Below are 16,739 nucleotides of genomic sequence, written 5' to 3'. Positions count from 1 at the left end.
TTTGTGCATTCTGTGTGTGAATCACTGGTTCTCTTCAAACAAATTGATAAAAAAAAAGAAATGTTGTGGGTGCTAACATTTAATTCAAATTCTTTCAACAACTAATCCCTATTATCCCATTATAAATCTGACTCTGCAGTCAGTCAGGACATCAGTGTGGGTGTCTGTGTGCTTCCTAAACTCATGTGTCTTCTGTCCCTGCAGGGTGATGACTAACAACACTTAAAGAGACGTGAGATAAATCCTGCTGAAGGGGACACCTGGTTCTGGTAAATGCATGGATCAGTGCTCACAACATCAAGTGGAACCTCAGTCTGTTCAAGTGAACCAAACCACTGTTAAATATCAGGTCTGAAGTTGAACGGCAGTGAACGACGCTCCCGTTACAGGCCTTCACCGACCAAACTGGTCATTAACTAAATCAGGGTCTCTCAATCCTGCGCTCCATGTTTTAGATGTTTCCCGACTCCAACACACCTGATTCAAATGGTGGACTGTGTTGGAGCCGGGAAACATCAAAAACATGCAGGGTAATGCGTCCCCAGGACCTGGATTAAGAAACGCTGAACTAAATGCATGTGGTGAAAAACTTCAGTTTTTTAACTTTAATTCCTTTAAAATATAGTTGAAGGTCTTGTGAATTGTATTAAATGTTTTTATAAATGTATGGCTGAGGCTAGGAGTCAGTCTTCACATTAGTTTACATGGTGAACTGCTTGCATGAGGGATGACTCAATTTTAGAAAAACTCATTAAAGTCATTATCTGCCCTTATTAAACTCAAGCATGTTTTTGGACGATTACAGCAAACAACTGACTGCTTGCTTGTTCAGAGCTGTCATCAAAATTATTTGAACCCAGACTAAATATAAAAGGTTGGCAGCAAACACAGAGATGCTCCATTGCAAATGCAGAGCAGGCCTGGTGGAACCATCAGACAGCACGCAGCCATGATGCTCAGCTTTGTGGCTGCCAGCGGAATTTACGGCAACAGCAGAATGATAAAAATGGCACAAATGAAATCAAAATGAGAAAAACATAATTAAAAACAAACACAGGAACAATGTGACTCACAGAATATATAACCATATACAGAAATATACAATGATATTTTTTATATACATGCATATACATATATATATATATATACATACAGTATATTATGTATACCTAATGTCTACTGTGTCCTTGGATCTGCTTGGCCCCCAGAGTTACACTTTAACAATCTTAAAAGGATACAGACTAACTGGTTGGTTTTTACCTCGGCTGACCTGCCGCTCCTCCTGTTCAGAGATGTCGTATAGGACATTTAATGACTTACTATTTTTGCCTGGAGTCTACGAGTGGTGCTTTTCCAGTGAGGTCGTTGGTCAGGTGTTGGCTCTTTAAGAGGCTTTCTGATTCAGCCTGATACTACAGTGGGGCTTTATCATCACTTTTAAATAAATAAAGATAAATCTGAAATTTAAAGCATAGTGTGTTATCGAGAGCTGCAACTAACGATTACTTTCATCATCGACTAATCTGTCGATTATTTTCTCGATTAATCGTTTGGTACATAAAATGACGGTGTTTGTCAAACCTGGAAATGATGATCTTCTCAAATGTCTTGTTTTGTCCACAAACCAAAACGATTCAGTTTTTAATGATTTCTTTGTTTTCTGGAGCAAAGAAAACTAGAAACCATTCACATTTAAGAAAACGGAAATCGGAAATCTTGTGTTAATAATGAAAAAAGCTTTTTTTTAATCGATTAATAATCGAGTAATTGTTTCAGTTCTAGTGTTACCACAGACAAAGTGTATATATGTGCCTCTCTGAAAGCAGTAAAAAAATAAAAATAATAATAATAATAAATGTGACATGCAGAAGAGTTTATCTGTAATCTGTTAGAATAATACTGGCCATCATTTCCAGACAGACCGTGCCGATTAATGCACATTCTCCCTGCAGCTACAGCTGCAGCGCTACCGTCTCATATAAACCACATCACTTTCATCCTCCAACGTTTGAAACCAATTATCATGCAACCACTTGGTCGCAGCAAGGATATAACAAGTTGCAGTTGCACAAAAAACCTTTCACATGTTCTCTAAGATTTAAAAGCATCAATACATCTGGTGTTCATCACTAACACAAATATGCAAGTACACACAGGCACAACCCACATGACTTAGTACTTATTAAATTACTGTACTATATACACTATACATATATATGAATATATATATTAGTGTAACTATTGCCCTAGTTTTGATTCATTAAAACATGAGTTGCTTTGTCTATAAAGGTAAATCTGAATTTAAGAAGGCAATTTATCAACGAATAAAGACATTGAGAGAGCAAAACCTCAACAAGCCATTTTTGTTGCCAAATATGAGCCATTTGCTTTGAACTAAAACTTTAATCTTTATCCAACTGCGGTGAAGCTGTTCTTTTTAATACAACCTCAGACAAGGAAAAAGAATTTGATGTTGAACCAAAAGGTCAGCTGCTGTTCTGACAGCACCTTTGTGATCTATAATGGTTCTTGACGTCCAAGCAAAAGAACTTAAGCCAGTGTTAACAAGCTTCACTCTGCCTGTGCCGCACTTCATCTGACTGAGACAAACTAGGGGGCAGAGCAGACTAGACATCAGACCACAGGGCAGATATTGGCCATTCACTGCATCCTAGTAAGAATGCGATGAATGGCCAGTTTTCTTTTACTGCATTTGATGAATGCCGGTGAACTACTGCTGCACTCCTCACTGAGAGGAAGTGGCCATAAATTACAGTTTTTGTTCTCTTTTCTGCTGTAAGAAATTGTCAGACGATGCAGTTCTTGCAAAAGGTTGTTGTTTATGTTGCAGAGTGCTTATTCAGGGCAGCTTATTCATTTTTACGAGGCCTGCAAAGAAATTATTTGCAGCACAGGACGGCGTTAATGCAGAACAAATGCAAGCAGTGGTGCAGTAATAGGAACTAACGTCTGAACTGATGAAGAGGAGATGTACGACTGCGAGAGTAGGCGCACTGTGATAATATGATGAAGGAGATGTCGGTGGTGATTAGGGAAGGACGCTGATTACACTGTGGAAGAGACAAGGTCAAGCCCTGTGTTTAAACAATGATCAACCCCCAACAGGTGCAGGATAAGAGCCGTATGTCCGGTGTCACTTGTGGCTACAGAGCCAGTTTAATGCAGTTTAATAATGCGTCATTGGAGTTCCTGTATTTTTCAGATCTGCTGACAGGCTGCAGGCAAACACTTCTTTGTCTTAACCTTGGCTGAAGGTGCAGTCCGTCACGTCTCTCATGAGTGTAATCCCATCACAGGAGTTTTGACAAGGAGTAAATTACATAATCCTTCTTGACAGAGCCAAAATTACCTGGTATGCTGTTGTAGAGGAACAGATAGCTGTCAAAGTCTCCTTTGGGCTCTCTCCACAAGACTAGAAGTCTGCTTGGGCTCAGCACTTTGAAACGCAGCCTCCTTGGAGATGGAACTGAAAAACAATTAACCACATTTAAATCAGCTTCAATAAAGCCTGAGAATGATTGGAAATAAATAAGGTGATGCAGTAAAATGATGACAGCAGCTGTGCATGCGTGCGTGTGTGTGTGTATACACATAAGACAATTTGACTGTACACACAGAGACAGATGAGGAAAAGAAAAAAGGGCACATAGCTGCAACACAGAAAGCAAGAACACTGTATATAAATACAAACTATAAATGGTCTGTATTTATATAGCGCTTTTCTAGTCTTGATGACCACTCAAAGCTGCTTTACACTACAGCTTTGCCATCACACACACTTTCATACAGCACATCTATCACATGTAGATTGGCGGAGGTGGGAAACGAACCCACAACTTTCAAGTTGACTCACTCTACCACTGAGCTGCCATCAGAGACATTTAATGTTCAACCAACTAACCACGGGGTCCTAAAGTAGATGAAGCCATTGCAATTTGAACATAAACATATACTAATATCATTTTTAATGATTAATAAAGAAATATGCTGAATGGGTCTTAATTTAATCACACCCCTGACTATGAACAAGTGGAGCTTGGTTATTCTCTTAAAAATATAACATTTCTCACTGTACATTTTTGTTCCTACTGGTTGAATTGTTCAGCCTCTGTAAGTGAAATTGAAAAGCCTGAGTAAAAGCTGTGCTCGAAGAGCCTGTGGGAATAACAATAAAGTGCAATTTTAAATGACAAAAGGATAAAATCTGAAGCACCTCAGACCTGAACAACTTTCACCAAAAATTCATGATCCTTCAGCCTCCAGACAAAGACGCTGGCTTGTCGGTGAAAGCACGGAGTGTGCACACGTACAGACGCTACATCAGCCATTAAGGAGGAAGCATCCACAGGAAATAATAGGTGATATGATGCTGATAAACCTGATGTGTTCGCTGGACGATTTTCACTTGCTCACATCATTTTTCTCAATAGAGAAGCCCACTACGGCCGTAACAAGAACACACTCTATTTTCTGAATTGCAGTAGGTGGAAAGGTCAGAAATGCAGTTCATTGTTATCTCTATTAACTCAGGAGTGAGTGACTTTTGTATATACTTTTGTATTATATCATATTTTCTTATGTCTAACTTTATCGTTTAGGTTGGTCCTTCACCCAGTGTGTTAACTATGCACATTTTTGAAGGTAAATTAATAAAAATGAAATTGACAAATGTTGGGACAATAAGAACAAAAAGTCTGTCAAATGGAACAGGATTGTCTCAATTAAGGCACCAAACATTTAATGTAGCTGGCAGGTGTCTAGGGTTCACTCAGTAAAATAAATTAAAGATTAAAACGTGTGTATGTGTATTAGTATCTATTTTTATATATAATGACAACATGCTGTGCTTTTTAAATGTTCTTTTCTTATGTGTATTTTTTCCCTTGGTTTTTCACCTTTCCACTAGACCGTGCATGGCCATGCGCTTCACTGAAATCAGGAACTGCCAAACCAGTTTTGCCCTAAGAGAAGTCCTTTTATGGAAGCTTCCTGAGGGAATGTACCATGTGCAGTTAAGGGAGGGTGTTCGGTTTTAGTTTACGAGCACATTTTAACAATCTAATCATTTTGGAGAACATTTACACTGTATATTTGTCCACATGTAGTTTTGTGTAATTTTGAAATACTGCTTGGTTAGTTGGTTCCTTATTTGCTATTTCTCTAAATGGGAGGAGCCTCTTTTTATTTAAACAAGAGTTGTGACATAGTGAGGAACTTTTGAAGTCACTGTCATGAAGGCCACACAGTTTGTTGCCGCCAGGGGCCGAGGCTTTGTGCGGCATAGCCCAGCGTCAAGATGAAGCGGATTAAACTTTTCGAGGCTTCTTCCTGATTGTACCAAAAAAAAGATTTGAAGCTTCAAAGCCACAAAAACAGACCCTACCAGTGACATCTAGTGGTCAGCTGCAATTATAGCAGCCACAAACACATCTTGGTGATTGCAGTTCCAACACAAAAGCCATAAATTCAGTCTTAATCAGCTGTGATATGACAGGTTTGTCCTGTAAGGTGAGATGACAGGTATCTCAGTGTTTTGGAGGTTATGACTGAAGGTCTGTGCAATCCCTGGATTTGGATCATATACATTTTTCTGATTTTCACTAAGAGAACGTGATTGTAATGGAACACATAATAATAAGGTGTCTCGCAGGGTGGGAACACCAAAGCATTTCAAGACAGTCTGGCTGTCAGGACCCTTTGTTGCAGACCTGCACTGTGAGGTCTCCTGCACTGTCATTTTCGAAGCCTTTCAAAATAAAAGCGAACATACCGGAAGCACGTATTCAAAATTAAAGCGAGCATACCGGAAGCACGTTAGAATGTTGCTGATATGTGTGTGTGTGTGTGTGTGTGTGTGTTGTTGGTGGTGGTTGTTGTTGTTGTTGTTTTCTTTGTGTGAGCTAAAACACTAAAAACACTATTCATTAAAATCATCAAAAAAATAAAAATAAAATAAAGACATTTGAAAGTTTGTTTTGTGTCTACTGTTTTCTCTTGTTACAGAGGTTATTGGTTATCTGGGTCATGTAACTAGGTATTCAGTAATTCACTTTGAATACACAAAGCTAAGTTCATTTAAAATCATCCACCCTCACACCCTCCATTGCCAAATCCATGTGGTCCGACAGCACAAGGTAAGAACATAGCACAAACAATATTAAGCAATTATTAAATGAATTATGAGGTGTTACAATTGCAAACACACATAAGATATGCCTATATAAAAAAGAATGAGTAAATCAATATGTACATTTTGTTTGGTTTTTATCTTGACATTTTCCTGTGTTTTTTCACCTTATCCAGTTGTTTTTTAAATATCTTTAATTAAACACATGGATACACATAAACATATTTACATTGTATACATAAAATAAAGACCCAAGAAATAAACATCGGGAGCGAAAAATATGTGCTTCCGGTATGCTCGCTTTTATTTTGAAAAGCTTCGAATCTACTTCCGGTCCTGACAGTGCAGGTCTGCAGCCAGACCCCTCTCAAGCATTTAACGAATGAAACACCTCTAATTCTAATCAGTCGCCTCACGCCCGGTGTTTCATTGTGACATATGAAGCCTCAAACGTCATCGGTCGCATGATCACAGAGATTACATACAAGCCTCGACACAGTGTTTCGAACAAATCTGCTTCAAAAGAGCCTCAGTGTCAAACGTCCCATCTCTACTCCAGTGCATTTCTTTTTTAGTTTTTTAGTTTGGCCATACCACTGTAAATATTGCTGCACAGTGGAAAGAAAAATTCTTGGACTTAAGAAGCAGTATTTTTTTTCACTTGACCCACCTTACAGTCTGCTTTTTATGAAGCATATTGCATTCACTTGAAAAAAAGATTTGTTTCTTTTTCTGCGGCATTGAGGTAATTTTTGAAGTTTCTGTTTCCTTCTTGAGAGCTCGGTTGCTACCAAACATGTCCCAGTTGTCAGTTAAATCCACTTTTACTCCACTTTGCTAATGATAACTGTGGCCCGTCGCCGGATTCTCATGCTTCGCTCTCACTCACCCACTTACACGCACACACACAGTTTATTAAAGGCGTTGCAGCACTCTTACAACAGGAGATATTCCTGTCTTTCAGTAATATTAATGGTATTGGCTGGCAGCGTCGGGACTTTGCAGTTGTTCAGACAGAAAGTACATTCAGATCTGCAGGACAATTCTCCAAGATAAGTTGGATTAATATGGCATGTTTGACACATCAGGTCCAAACTTTTTTGTGGACTGAATATTCATATGATAAACTAAAACCATATGGGATCTGCATCAGTGGTGCAATAGATAATTGATGACATGGCTACATGCATACTCACACGCAAGGCTTTCATTTGTGTTATCATACTGTGTATGAGCCAATTTTCACTTCTGCAGCTTTTATTGCAGCGTGTTTATTTGTCTGTGTATTGTTACCAGAGCTCCAAACATTCATAAAATACGGAAGGCTCCACCAAGGACAACTTCTTGAACTTTCCATCACCAGCTCATGTGACGCTGTTTGATCACCGTGCAGACACAGTGCATACCCGCATACCATTTTGCTCATTCTCTTTAAGTAATCACACAGTGTCACTAATCATATCCTGAAAATGCATAGGATGAAAAGGTATAATTACATCACGCTATAAGAATCGATGAATAATTTAAGTCGGCTCGGTAGATTATTACGCTGGTATCATTGAGTGGCTGTGCTTGATAATAGGTGAACTGAGGCAGACAGGATACTAATAACCGGGTGAATATTGCCCCAAATGCCTTGCTCTTTGCTTTGCATGTCAATGAAGACATTTACATACACTGACTGGTTTATAATAAAACATGAAATGTGAATGTAAAGGTGAAAGGCAAACCATGACTATTTTATGCTATAAATAACGTTATGGTTTGTAAGTTGGGGGCATTTCTAGAGACAGTGACTATAATAACTGAATATGGACTTCAATAACTGCGGTGGCTCACAGACCGCGAGGGGCACTGATATAAATTACCACCCCACTAACCACCGTGTCTGTTCAGCCATAAATATCAACCAAGAGCTCTATGTTTCACACCCTCTCTCTGTCTCTGGATCCAAAATGCCAAGATGCTTATGCCACCCAGTGCGGCTCACAATAAAACAATGTGGTAATACTGTAGAAACACTGGTATAGTTCGAAGTTGTCCCAAGTTTACAGAGCTTATATCCACACACAGCACAACATCATGTCACACAGAGCAGGGTCATCTGTTTGAAAGAGTTACACCAGTGGAGTCAGTGAGCTCAGCACAGCGACTTGCAAAAGTTCCTCGCCAGGCAGTAAATGAAGCCCCTGCCATTTGGCAACACGTCTGTGATGACTGCTTAGCAACGAATTCTAGCATCAGTAAATAGTCTGTGTCACTATTCACCATGACCACCAGAAAATGACAGAAATCCTCTCTCTAAAGAGACATTTAGCATGTCCTCTCCTCAAACTGAACCTTAATGTACAGTACGGCTGAACAATTTGTCGAAATTCTTTTGAAAGTTTTCTAATCGCAGGAGGCGATTATATACATTGTTCTACAGACCAGACTGAAGAGAACATCTTTGTTTCTCACAGATCTGCACAAATATCACACAGTAATCATTTTAAATATGCTTTTCGAATGAAAATGAGAATAACTCCTGTCAAAATAAGCACAATTAGACTTTATTAGATTTATATGTGTTATTAGATTCATTCAAAATCGTTCAGCCCTAGTGTACAGTAGACCAGAAGTCTTTTAGCTTGCAGCCCAGTAGGAACTGGAATGACTACATGAATGTGGGTTAAAGCGATACAAACACAGCTTGAAGCCTATAGTTTGAGAGGGAATTATTCTTCCCAGGATAAGAAATCTATCTACCACAGATGAATAATTGTTCACTGTCCATTCATCTCTTCTCTCCATTCAAAGATCTTCTGCTGCAAAAACTCTTCTTCCAAACTCCTGATCCGCCTCACCGTCCTTCTCTTCTTCTCTTCCCTCCACTTTTTCTTCCCTCTTCTATTGTTTGCTCAACAATCTCATGAATTCAACTTTCATGGTTACATTCATGGTTTTCGATCGTTTTGTTTTTATGTCCCTTGTCTTCCTTAAGCTTTCTGGACTTTTCTCTTTTCGCTTTCCTCTCTATGGCTACATCCCTATTACTTTGTTTTGATGTAAAAACACATCATTTCTAAAAACACTATCCCAACGATTTTGAGCCCAGAAATGGAGAAGTTTGAAAAGCTGTCAGCTCCACTTTCATTTGAAAACTCCAGCACTGCATGTAGGCATCCTTTGTCGTTATTGTTGTTTTAGCCGTAAATTAAGCGGCACATTTCAATTTCAATGTGTCCTTGCAGTCAGTCTCAAAACAGTTGTTCCTACACTTACTTTCACCAGTGTTGTTTCTAATTTGTAATGCCTTCTGAAATTATGCAAAAGAAGTGGCAGCACACACATGCCCAGTGTCTTGTGATATGCATGATTTCAAATTATGATGCAGGTTATTTCCGACCTGGAGCTGAAATGTTGATCATTTTTGAATGAAAAAGATGTTTTCAAAGTAGAATAGATATATAATAGACTCTGCCCTCCCCACCTCTCCTTAATATCCCTTTTCTCTCATCCCTGTCTTTCCACCCATTTATCCTTCTTCTTTCTTTTTACCATACTTTGATTCATCCCCCTCTCGCTCATCTTCTCTTTTACTCTTCCTTAGCGTTCATTTCCCCCTGCTTTATTTCCCCTCCTCACTCCAGATAAGCCGAATGCCAACTGCACTCAGCGCTCAGGCTACAGTAGCTTCACTAATACTGAGGATTTATGGATGACAACTACTGGGCTGTACTGTCACCACAAGATACCACATACCATACATGAGGGAGATGAGGGATGGTGTGTGTGCGTGTGCGTGTGTGTATGCGCCCATTCAGCGCAACCGCACGAGACGTTTGAAGAGGTCGGAGCCTTGTCACTACAAGAACTGTTCACCAAGATAGCGGTTAACACAAATCCACTCTTTCTCGTTCCACCTCTCCACACTTTTATCTCCTTTCCTCTGCTGCTCCTGTGCAACATTTGTCTTTTATTATGTCTCGTCTTCGTGTCCTTGTGTTTAAAGTCTCGTCCCCTTCCCCCTCCTCTCCCCTTGTCTTCACTTCTGAGCTTTTATCCTTTCTTTTTCCCTTTTTATGCGCCCACTCCTGTCCTTTGATGGCTCAACACATTTCTTCACGTCTTGTAGCACTTTACCTTTGTAAGCAATGCCTTTTTTCTCAACACTCGTGTCTCTGCTGCATTGTGTGTGCGTGTTTTTAATCTCTCCTCAGGACTAAGGCTGAATATTAAGAGAGTGTTGGTTGATGCATCCTCATGTGCAGCAAAGCCATCATATTTTACACGCTTGCCAACCAGGAAATATCACCGTAAAATCCCTGACTAATTCTGCAGCACATGACTGACATAAAATGAGAATGCAATATTGAATACCAGAGTCTGCTATTCTTTCACACTCAATTTCAAGGTCTAGGTCACCGCTAATATACTGGGAAGTTATTAAATTATGAATTTAAAGGGGAACTGCCAATTACCGAGTCTTATTTTGGAGCTGCCCATCTCCCCTTTCATTAATGATGACATTTTTCTCACAAAGTTATATTCTCAACATAAACTGTTTTGAACAAACCCAGAAGTTCGTCAGATTGACTCAGTGAATGCAATAAATGAAGACACAATTATGATAATCAGCTGTGTCCATTACTTATTTTGATTACAGACAGTCTAACTCATTTCTGGTGAAATAAGAGCTTATTAAAAAAAAAAACATTTTAAAGAGGGTAAAATGATTACCATAGACTTTTTTAAAGAAATCCAGGAAGCAAGTTCACAACTACTGTACGTACTCCAGACTGCGCTGTACTGCACGCTGGGATTTATGGAAGAGTGTTTATATCGCACAGGAACTGGCTGCCTCCTCAGCATTAGTGTAAAGTGAACTGGTTATCTGTGATTCCTCTATCAATTCATGCAAATCCTCAAAATAAAATCATGCCAAAATTAATCATCAGCTCATATATATTCCCATTAATTAACTGTTTATTTACAATCAAAGAACATTATCTACAGGCTTCGTCAAAAACAAGAGGGCAAAATTAGAGAGACTCGCGCACATCTCTCCCACGATCCAGTGCTTCATTTAGTTCAAAAAGGCTGATGATAATGACAAGATGGATTACCATCAGCAGCAGTGGCAGAGTGCGGGTGAGGCACTCAAGGTTTGGATGATTTGGCCATTTTTATATTCAAAACAGGTTGTTCCATCTCACCCTCGCTTTTGTTTATAAATAAATTATTTCTCATCATTGGCTTCAATCCCTTTTCATTATAACTGCAATTATTGCCCAACACTTTGTATCATACTAATTCACCAGGCAGGCATCTACACACACACACACACACAGTTCCTGGTATATTTCCAGAAACTTTCCGTGGGAACTTAAGTTTGGGAATTTTGGAAATATTCCAAATTGGAAACTTTCCATGGATTATGGGAAATAATGAGAATTAACAGGAAATGTTTGATAATTTAAGAAACGGTGTCATTTATAAACATGTTGAAGGGCAGAGAAATACAGAAAATATCTCAGTGTTCGTGGGCCAAAACATAAAAATTAATAATTTTAGTATAAAAACACATGTAAATTATCAAGGTAATAATCAAAATAGGACCATTCCGTGAGACCTTCATAAAAATAAATGAGGTTTTGCTAATTGAATAGTATACTTTTGTATATATTATTTACTATTTGTGGCTGTTTTCTGTATTTACCTTATTGACAGTAAAAAGCACAAGGCCAAACATCATTAGACAAATCATTGTCATTGTCAAAATGTGAACAAAATGACTGCCATTACAGTAAATCATGTTTCTTAGCATGTTTGTTTCTTTACAGCTGAATCTCCAAACAGTTTGTTGACCACAAAGATGTCTAATTAGACTACATATCCTGTTTTTTCTTATGTTGCTGCCTGGTGGGTAGTCAACTTTAAAGTCTTTGTGACAGCTGTCGTGGCAAAGAAGGCAAATTGGGTTGTTATTTACCTCCATAAAATCAAATCCTTGCGTTCAGCTTTACTGGTGGCAGCCATGACACTCTGCTTCGATGCATTCTACTTATTCTAAGTTTTATTGGCGTTTGACAAACAACATTTTGGTGCATTATCGCCACCAACTGGCCACGAGCTGCAGGTTGAGTAGTGCAGTTGTAGGGGGTGTGGCCTCAATAGCTCTGCAGGAAGTAGTTTGCCATGTGTCTGTGATCGAGAAATCGCACTGATATTCAACTGTATTAGCATTCAAATGTGATTGTTTTAGCCAAAGATTATAATACAATATATTATCTACCAACTATATTTAAGTTCCAAACTTCCCGTGGAAAGTTTCCACTTTTCAAACTTTCCAAACCGAGACCAAGACGGTATGCAGACTCACACAGAAACACCAAAAGTCCAGTATCTTTGTAATTGTGCTCTCAAGCACATAATGTTGTGATGTGTCTTGAAGCTCAGTATTGACCCAGGCCATCAGCCAATCAACAAGATCACTCACAATAATTAAGTATGCGCACAATAACCACACACACACACACACACACACACACACACAAGTCACACATATTTAGCATCTTCTCAAGGATTAACAGAACAGGACTCAATGAAAAGTAAAGATTGGCAGTGACTCTCTTTGCTTGACAATGAGTCCAGTGATCAGATTTGAACAGTGACAAACCTCTGGCAGATTTGCTGCATCTATCCTGCTTCTGTCACTGCTGCACTGGTAATAACAGCAGGTAACAGGTAAATGGTAAATGGTCTGTGTTTATATATCGCTTTTCTAGTCTTGATGACCACTCAAAGCTGCTTTACACTACAGTTTTGCCATCACACACACTTTCATACAGCACATCTATCACATGTAGAGTAGCGGAGGTGGGAAGTGAACCCACAACTTTCAAGTTGACTCACTCTACTACTACTCACTCTACCCATTCAGTCACACTTTCATAACCATTCACTCAGCCATCAGGAGCAACGTGGGGTTAAGTGTCTTGCCCAATTACACATCAGCATGGAGACTAGTGTTCAAGTTGAAAGACAACTCGCTCTACCACTTGAGCTACGCCGCCCCCGCTAAGGTCACAACTCGCTTCATCTGAGGGGTGAGCAGAGAACAAAATCTGCAATTCCCTTCTCATTGATTTTTTAAGGGCTAAAAAGAAAAGACAAGAAAAACAGCAACAATCCACTGTGTTGCAAACGGCTCAATGTCTTCATTATATTTTGTCCAAATCCTGTTTAGATATCCACCCTTGCACACGACAGGGCGTACAATTTGCATTATAAAGGTGACTCGTAGAGCCGGGGCCTTTATTGCAGGCAACGTGGATCTATGGCTAATCATTTCCACATCTTATGGGCATGTCCAAAAATACAATCATCCTGGAGGGAGGTGGCAACTGAGATATATAGGATAATGGGAGTGGATATAGGCTAGTCATTTATGACACTACACCTGGGTAAAAGTCCTGAAATGGTCATACACAAGTAGCAGGAAAGCGAAGATGATTGCACGTTGATCCTCCAACACTAGACCAGTGGTGTGGAATTGTTAAAGAGATTTATTACATGGAGAGATGCACTTTTGTCTGAAGTGGATGAGTGGATTATGTACTATATGCACTTCACCTTGGATAGTGTGACGCTGTATCACAGTGTATAGAGAAGAATGTATCGCGATAACGCCTATGATAACCTCATGTCCTTTGTTCTTGCAAAGATTTTAATAAAAACAAAGAGTAAAAAAGAAAAAAAGACGAAAGGTGACTTGTAGGAGAAATAACCCTTCTGAGAATGTGTTTCTGGTCTCTCTGGTGTGGAGTGAATTGTGTTGAAATATTAATATAAAGACAATGGATCATTTTAATAAAGGAACATCCGGTGTCCACAGCAGATGAATCCTAATGTTTTGGATCTCATAATCTCTCTCTCATCTAGCATCAACCTGAGGTTGACATTTTGGCTATGACACACAAATTCACCACCACATTGAAATTTCAGTAAGATATATATGTCGCTCAGTCTCTGCTGCCAAAACATGACAGTGAACCCGACGTGTTGTCACAGTCAGAACATGTTGTTGTAAATACATGACGGCAGATTTGTGGCTTGAAAACACCAGTTATATTATTTATTACATTTTCTCCTCTCCATTAATAGAAGAGTAAATGTGTAGTATAAAAACATTCGGTAGGTTTTTTATTATTCTCTTCACACAAATCGTGCTCAATAATGTGTACAAGAATTATATTAGCAAAATAATTAACAACAACAATAATAAAATCTCTATGTGTTTAAAGTGATGTAATGATGAATGAAACCTGAAATATGTTATTGGACTTCAACAATGTGTTAATGAGCCAAATTATTTGCTTCATTTCTTGCAGTGAAGAGGGTTTTCCTTCACTCACCCACTCTCTTTAGTGGTGGGAGTTCCTGACGGTATCTAGACAATTGTGTTGTATATACAAACATCCTCCATGCTAGAATACACACTAATCCTCAAGCTCAAATCCCCTCTGACCAGATGTTGCAGCATACAGTGACATGCCAGGCAAAAACTAATGGTTATCACATGCTCCCTAATGAAGGGATTGAGCAGAATGCACTCACACAGTGTCTGGGAGGTCGCCATATTCTGCTGTGATTCACTGGGATCAAATCCCAGTCTAATTTATGCTGCCACACTTCTGTCTCTCATCTGCTCTGTCTGCATGCGATGAAAAACATGACCTACAGAGCTGCTAATGAAACCTGGAATAAAAAGCTCTCAGAGAAACAGAGAATGGAGGAAACAAGAGATGAGACAACTTGAGGAGAAACAGCGCCAGAAGAGTGAGCAAGTCAAAGACTGTGGAATAAAAAAAAAGAGGAAAGATAAAGAATGACCACTGAAAGAGAAGGAAATAAAATTCCTACTTTTGTTGCAAAGCAATCGATAAAAAAAACACAAAGCAGCTCCATGATTTAAAGTGAAATGGGTCTGAATCAAAAACTAGCCTCCAAAAGATCACTATTTGTTAAGGGGGAAATCCACTTTTAATTTAGCTGTAAAAACAGATCAATACAAGGCTTCTGTCATATGTGGATTATTGATTTTAAACAACAACATCAGAGAAGAAAACAATTTTTATTTCATTTCTCTGCCACTTCTGTGCTCCTCAGACACTACGCACACTGGAGGTAATATGAGACTCTCTCTCTCACACACACACACACACACACACACACACACACCAGCAGCAACAGTAGCAGCTGATTGTTAAAGTGTCCCCTGAGGCCATTTAAATACAATCTTTATCCAAAAATCTGCTCTTAACCTTCTAGCAAAAAAACTTTCATAAGAACTTCTGGACAATAACATGTTCATGCGCGTGTCTGATACGATTTAGAGAGAAAATGCTGCGATTCGTACATTTAAATCTGAATATACTTCACTAAGCGGAACTCTCTCAGTCAGAACTAGAAGTTGACATAGTAACATTCAGCGTCGTGATCACAGTCTGTGAAAAGATGAGTGGGTAGCGCAGCTCTCAGGTTCTGAAGCCAGTAAAATGATTTATTAAATTATCAGAGAAGAGGAAGAGTGAATATATAGCCGCATAATGGTGTCGTAACATGATGCATGTAAAAAAGTGTGTTCCCTGTTTGGACCTTTAACATCTGTGACAAGAGACAAAGCAGTCAACAAGCAGGCAGACAAACAGTTTGATTAAATCCTATTTGCTGAGGTGAGGTTGATTGCAAAGCACTCTGGTGTGTTACATGTTGAGCAACAAATCATCACAGCTTGAAGCACACAGTTGCAACACATTTATCGAAAGCCCCTCTTAGGCATGTCGGTGAATGTAATCTGATTAGATATCGCATAAACACCAAAGAGAGAATACAGAAAATGGAGTGACGAAAGGAGACAGTTAAAGACACAGAGTGGTTGGGGTGAGGAGATAGGATACGAGGAGGTCAGAGAGGAGAGTTATGTGTGGAAGAAGGGCAGAAAAGTTGGACATGGAGACAGAACCAAAGGTAAAAATGTTGGGCTTGATAAGTGAGATAGGAGATCAAATGAGATTAAATAAATGGCTGGCCTTACCTTCGCCTTGTGCTGAAACTAGGGCCAGTAACACCAGTGGAGTGCACAAAAACCACCTGATCTGCCCCGCTGACAACATCCTCACAATCAGTGGTCTAGACCTGCACAGAGAGATGAGATGCAACACTGAGACAAGTAAGAAAAGTGTGAGAAAGAAAGGCAGGGAAACGCGGAAAGAAAGGAGGATTTCATGGCAGAAACAACAGGAATGCCATTCAGCTGTGCAGACGCTCTGTGGGTCAAGAGGACCCACCTTACCCACACAGCCCCAAGGCACTGATCTGGAATCAGTTACTCTTCCTGTCTAATATCCACTTTGATGCAATTACAAAGCAGCAGCAAATCAAGTCTAGACTGACCACAGAGCAGTGGCAGAGCCTCCACGCCCACACAGAACCGGTTGTAGGCGAAACAGTGGACGACTTTGTTTGGGCGAAGAGAAAAGAGAGGGGAAGCAAGGAGAAGAGGAGAGGAGAGGAGAGGAGAGGAGAGCGATGTAGGACAGACAGA

General features: G+C 39.5%; 1 protein-coding gene across 1 annotated transcript in view; it reads right to left on the bottom strand.

Moving 5' to 3' along the window:
* The window catches only part of LOC122774683 (collagen alpha-1(XIV) chain-like), a 119,553-nt gene extending 103,055 nt beyond the window's left edge, over nt 1-16,498 (bottom strand). Inside the window, exons 1-3 of the mRNA XM_044034158.1 lie at nt 16,488-16,498; nt 16,230-16,330; nt 3,371-3,487 (exon numbers count right to left, since the gene is read on the bottom strand). Coding sequence (XP_043890093.1) covers nt 3,371-3,487; nt 16,230-16,308 — 196 coding nt within the window. The 5' untranslated portion in view covers nt 16,309-16,330; nt 16,488-16,498. The remainder of the gene's footprint in view (nt 1-3,370; nt 3,488-16,229; nt 16,331-16,487) is intronic.
* Nucleotides 16,499-16,739: the final 241 nt, after the last annotated feature.

The sequence above is a fragment of the Solea senegalensis genome, linkage group LG9, assembly GCF_019176455.1.
Source record: "Solea senegalensis isolate Sse05_10M linkage group LG9, IFAPA_SoseM_1, whole genome shotgun sequence".
Lineage (NCBI taxonomy): Eukaryota > Metazoa > Chordata > Actinopteri > Pleuronectiformes > Soleidae > Solea > Solea senegalensis.
This window is presented reverse-complemented; position numbering and strand designations above follow the sequence as displayed.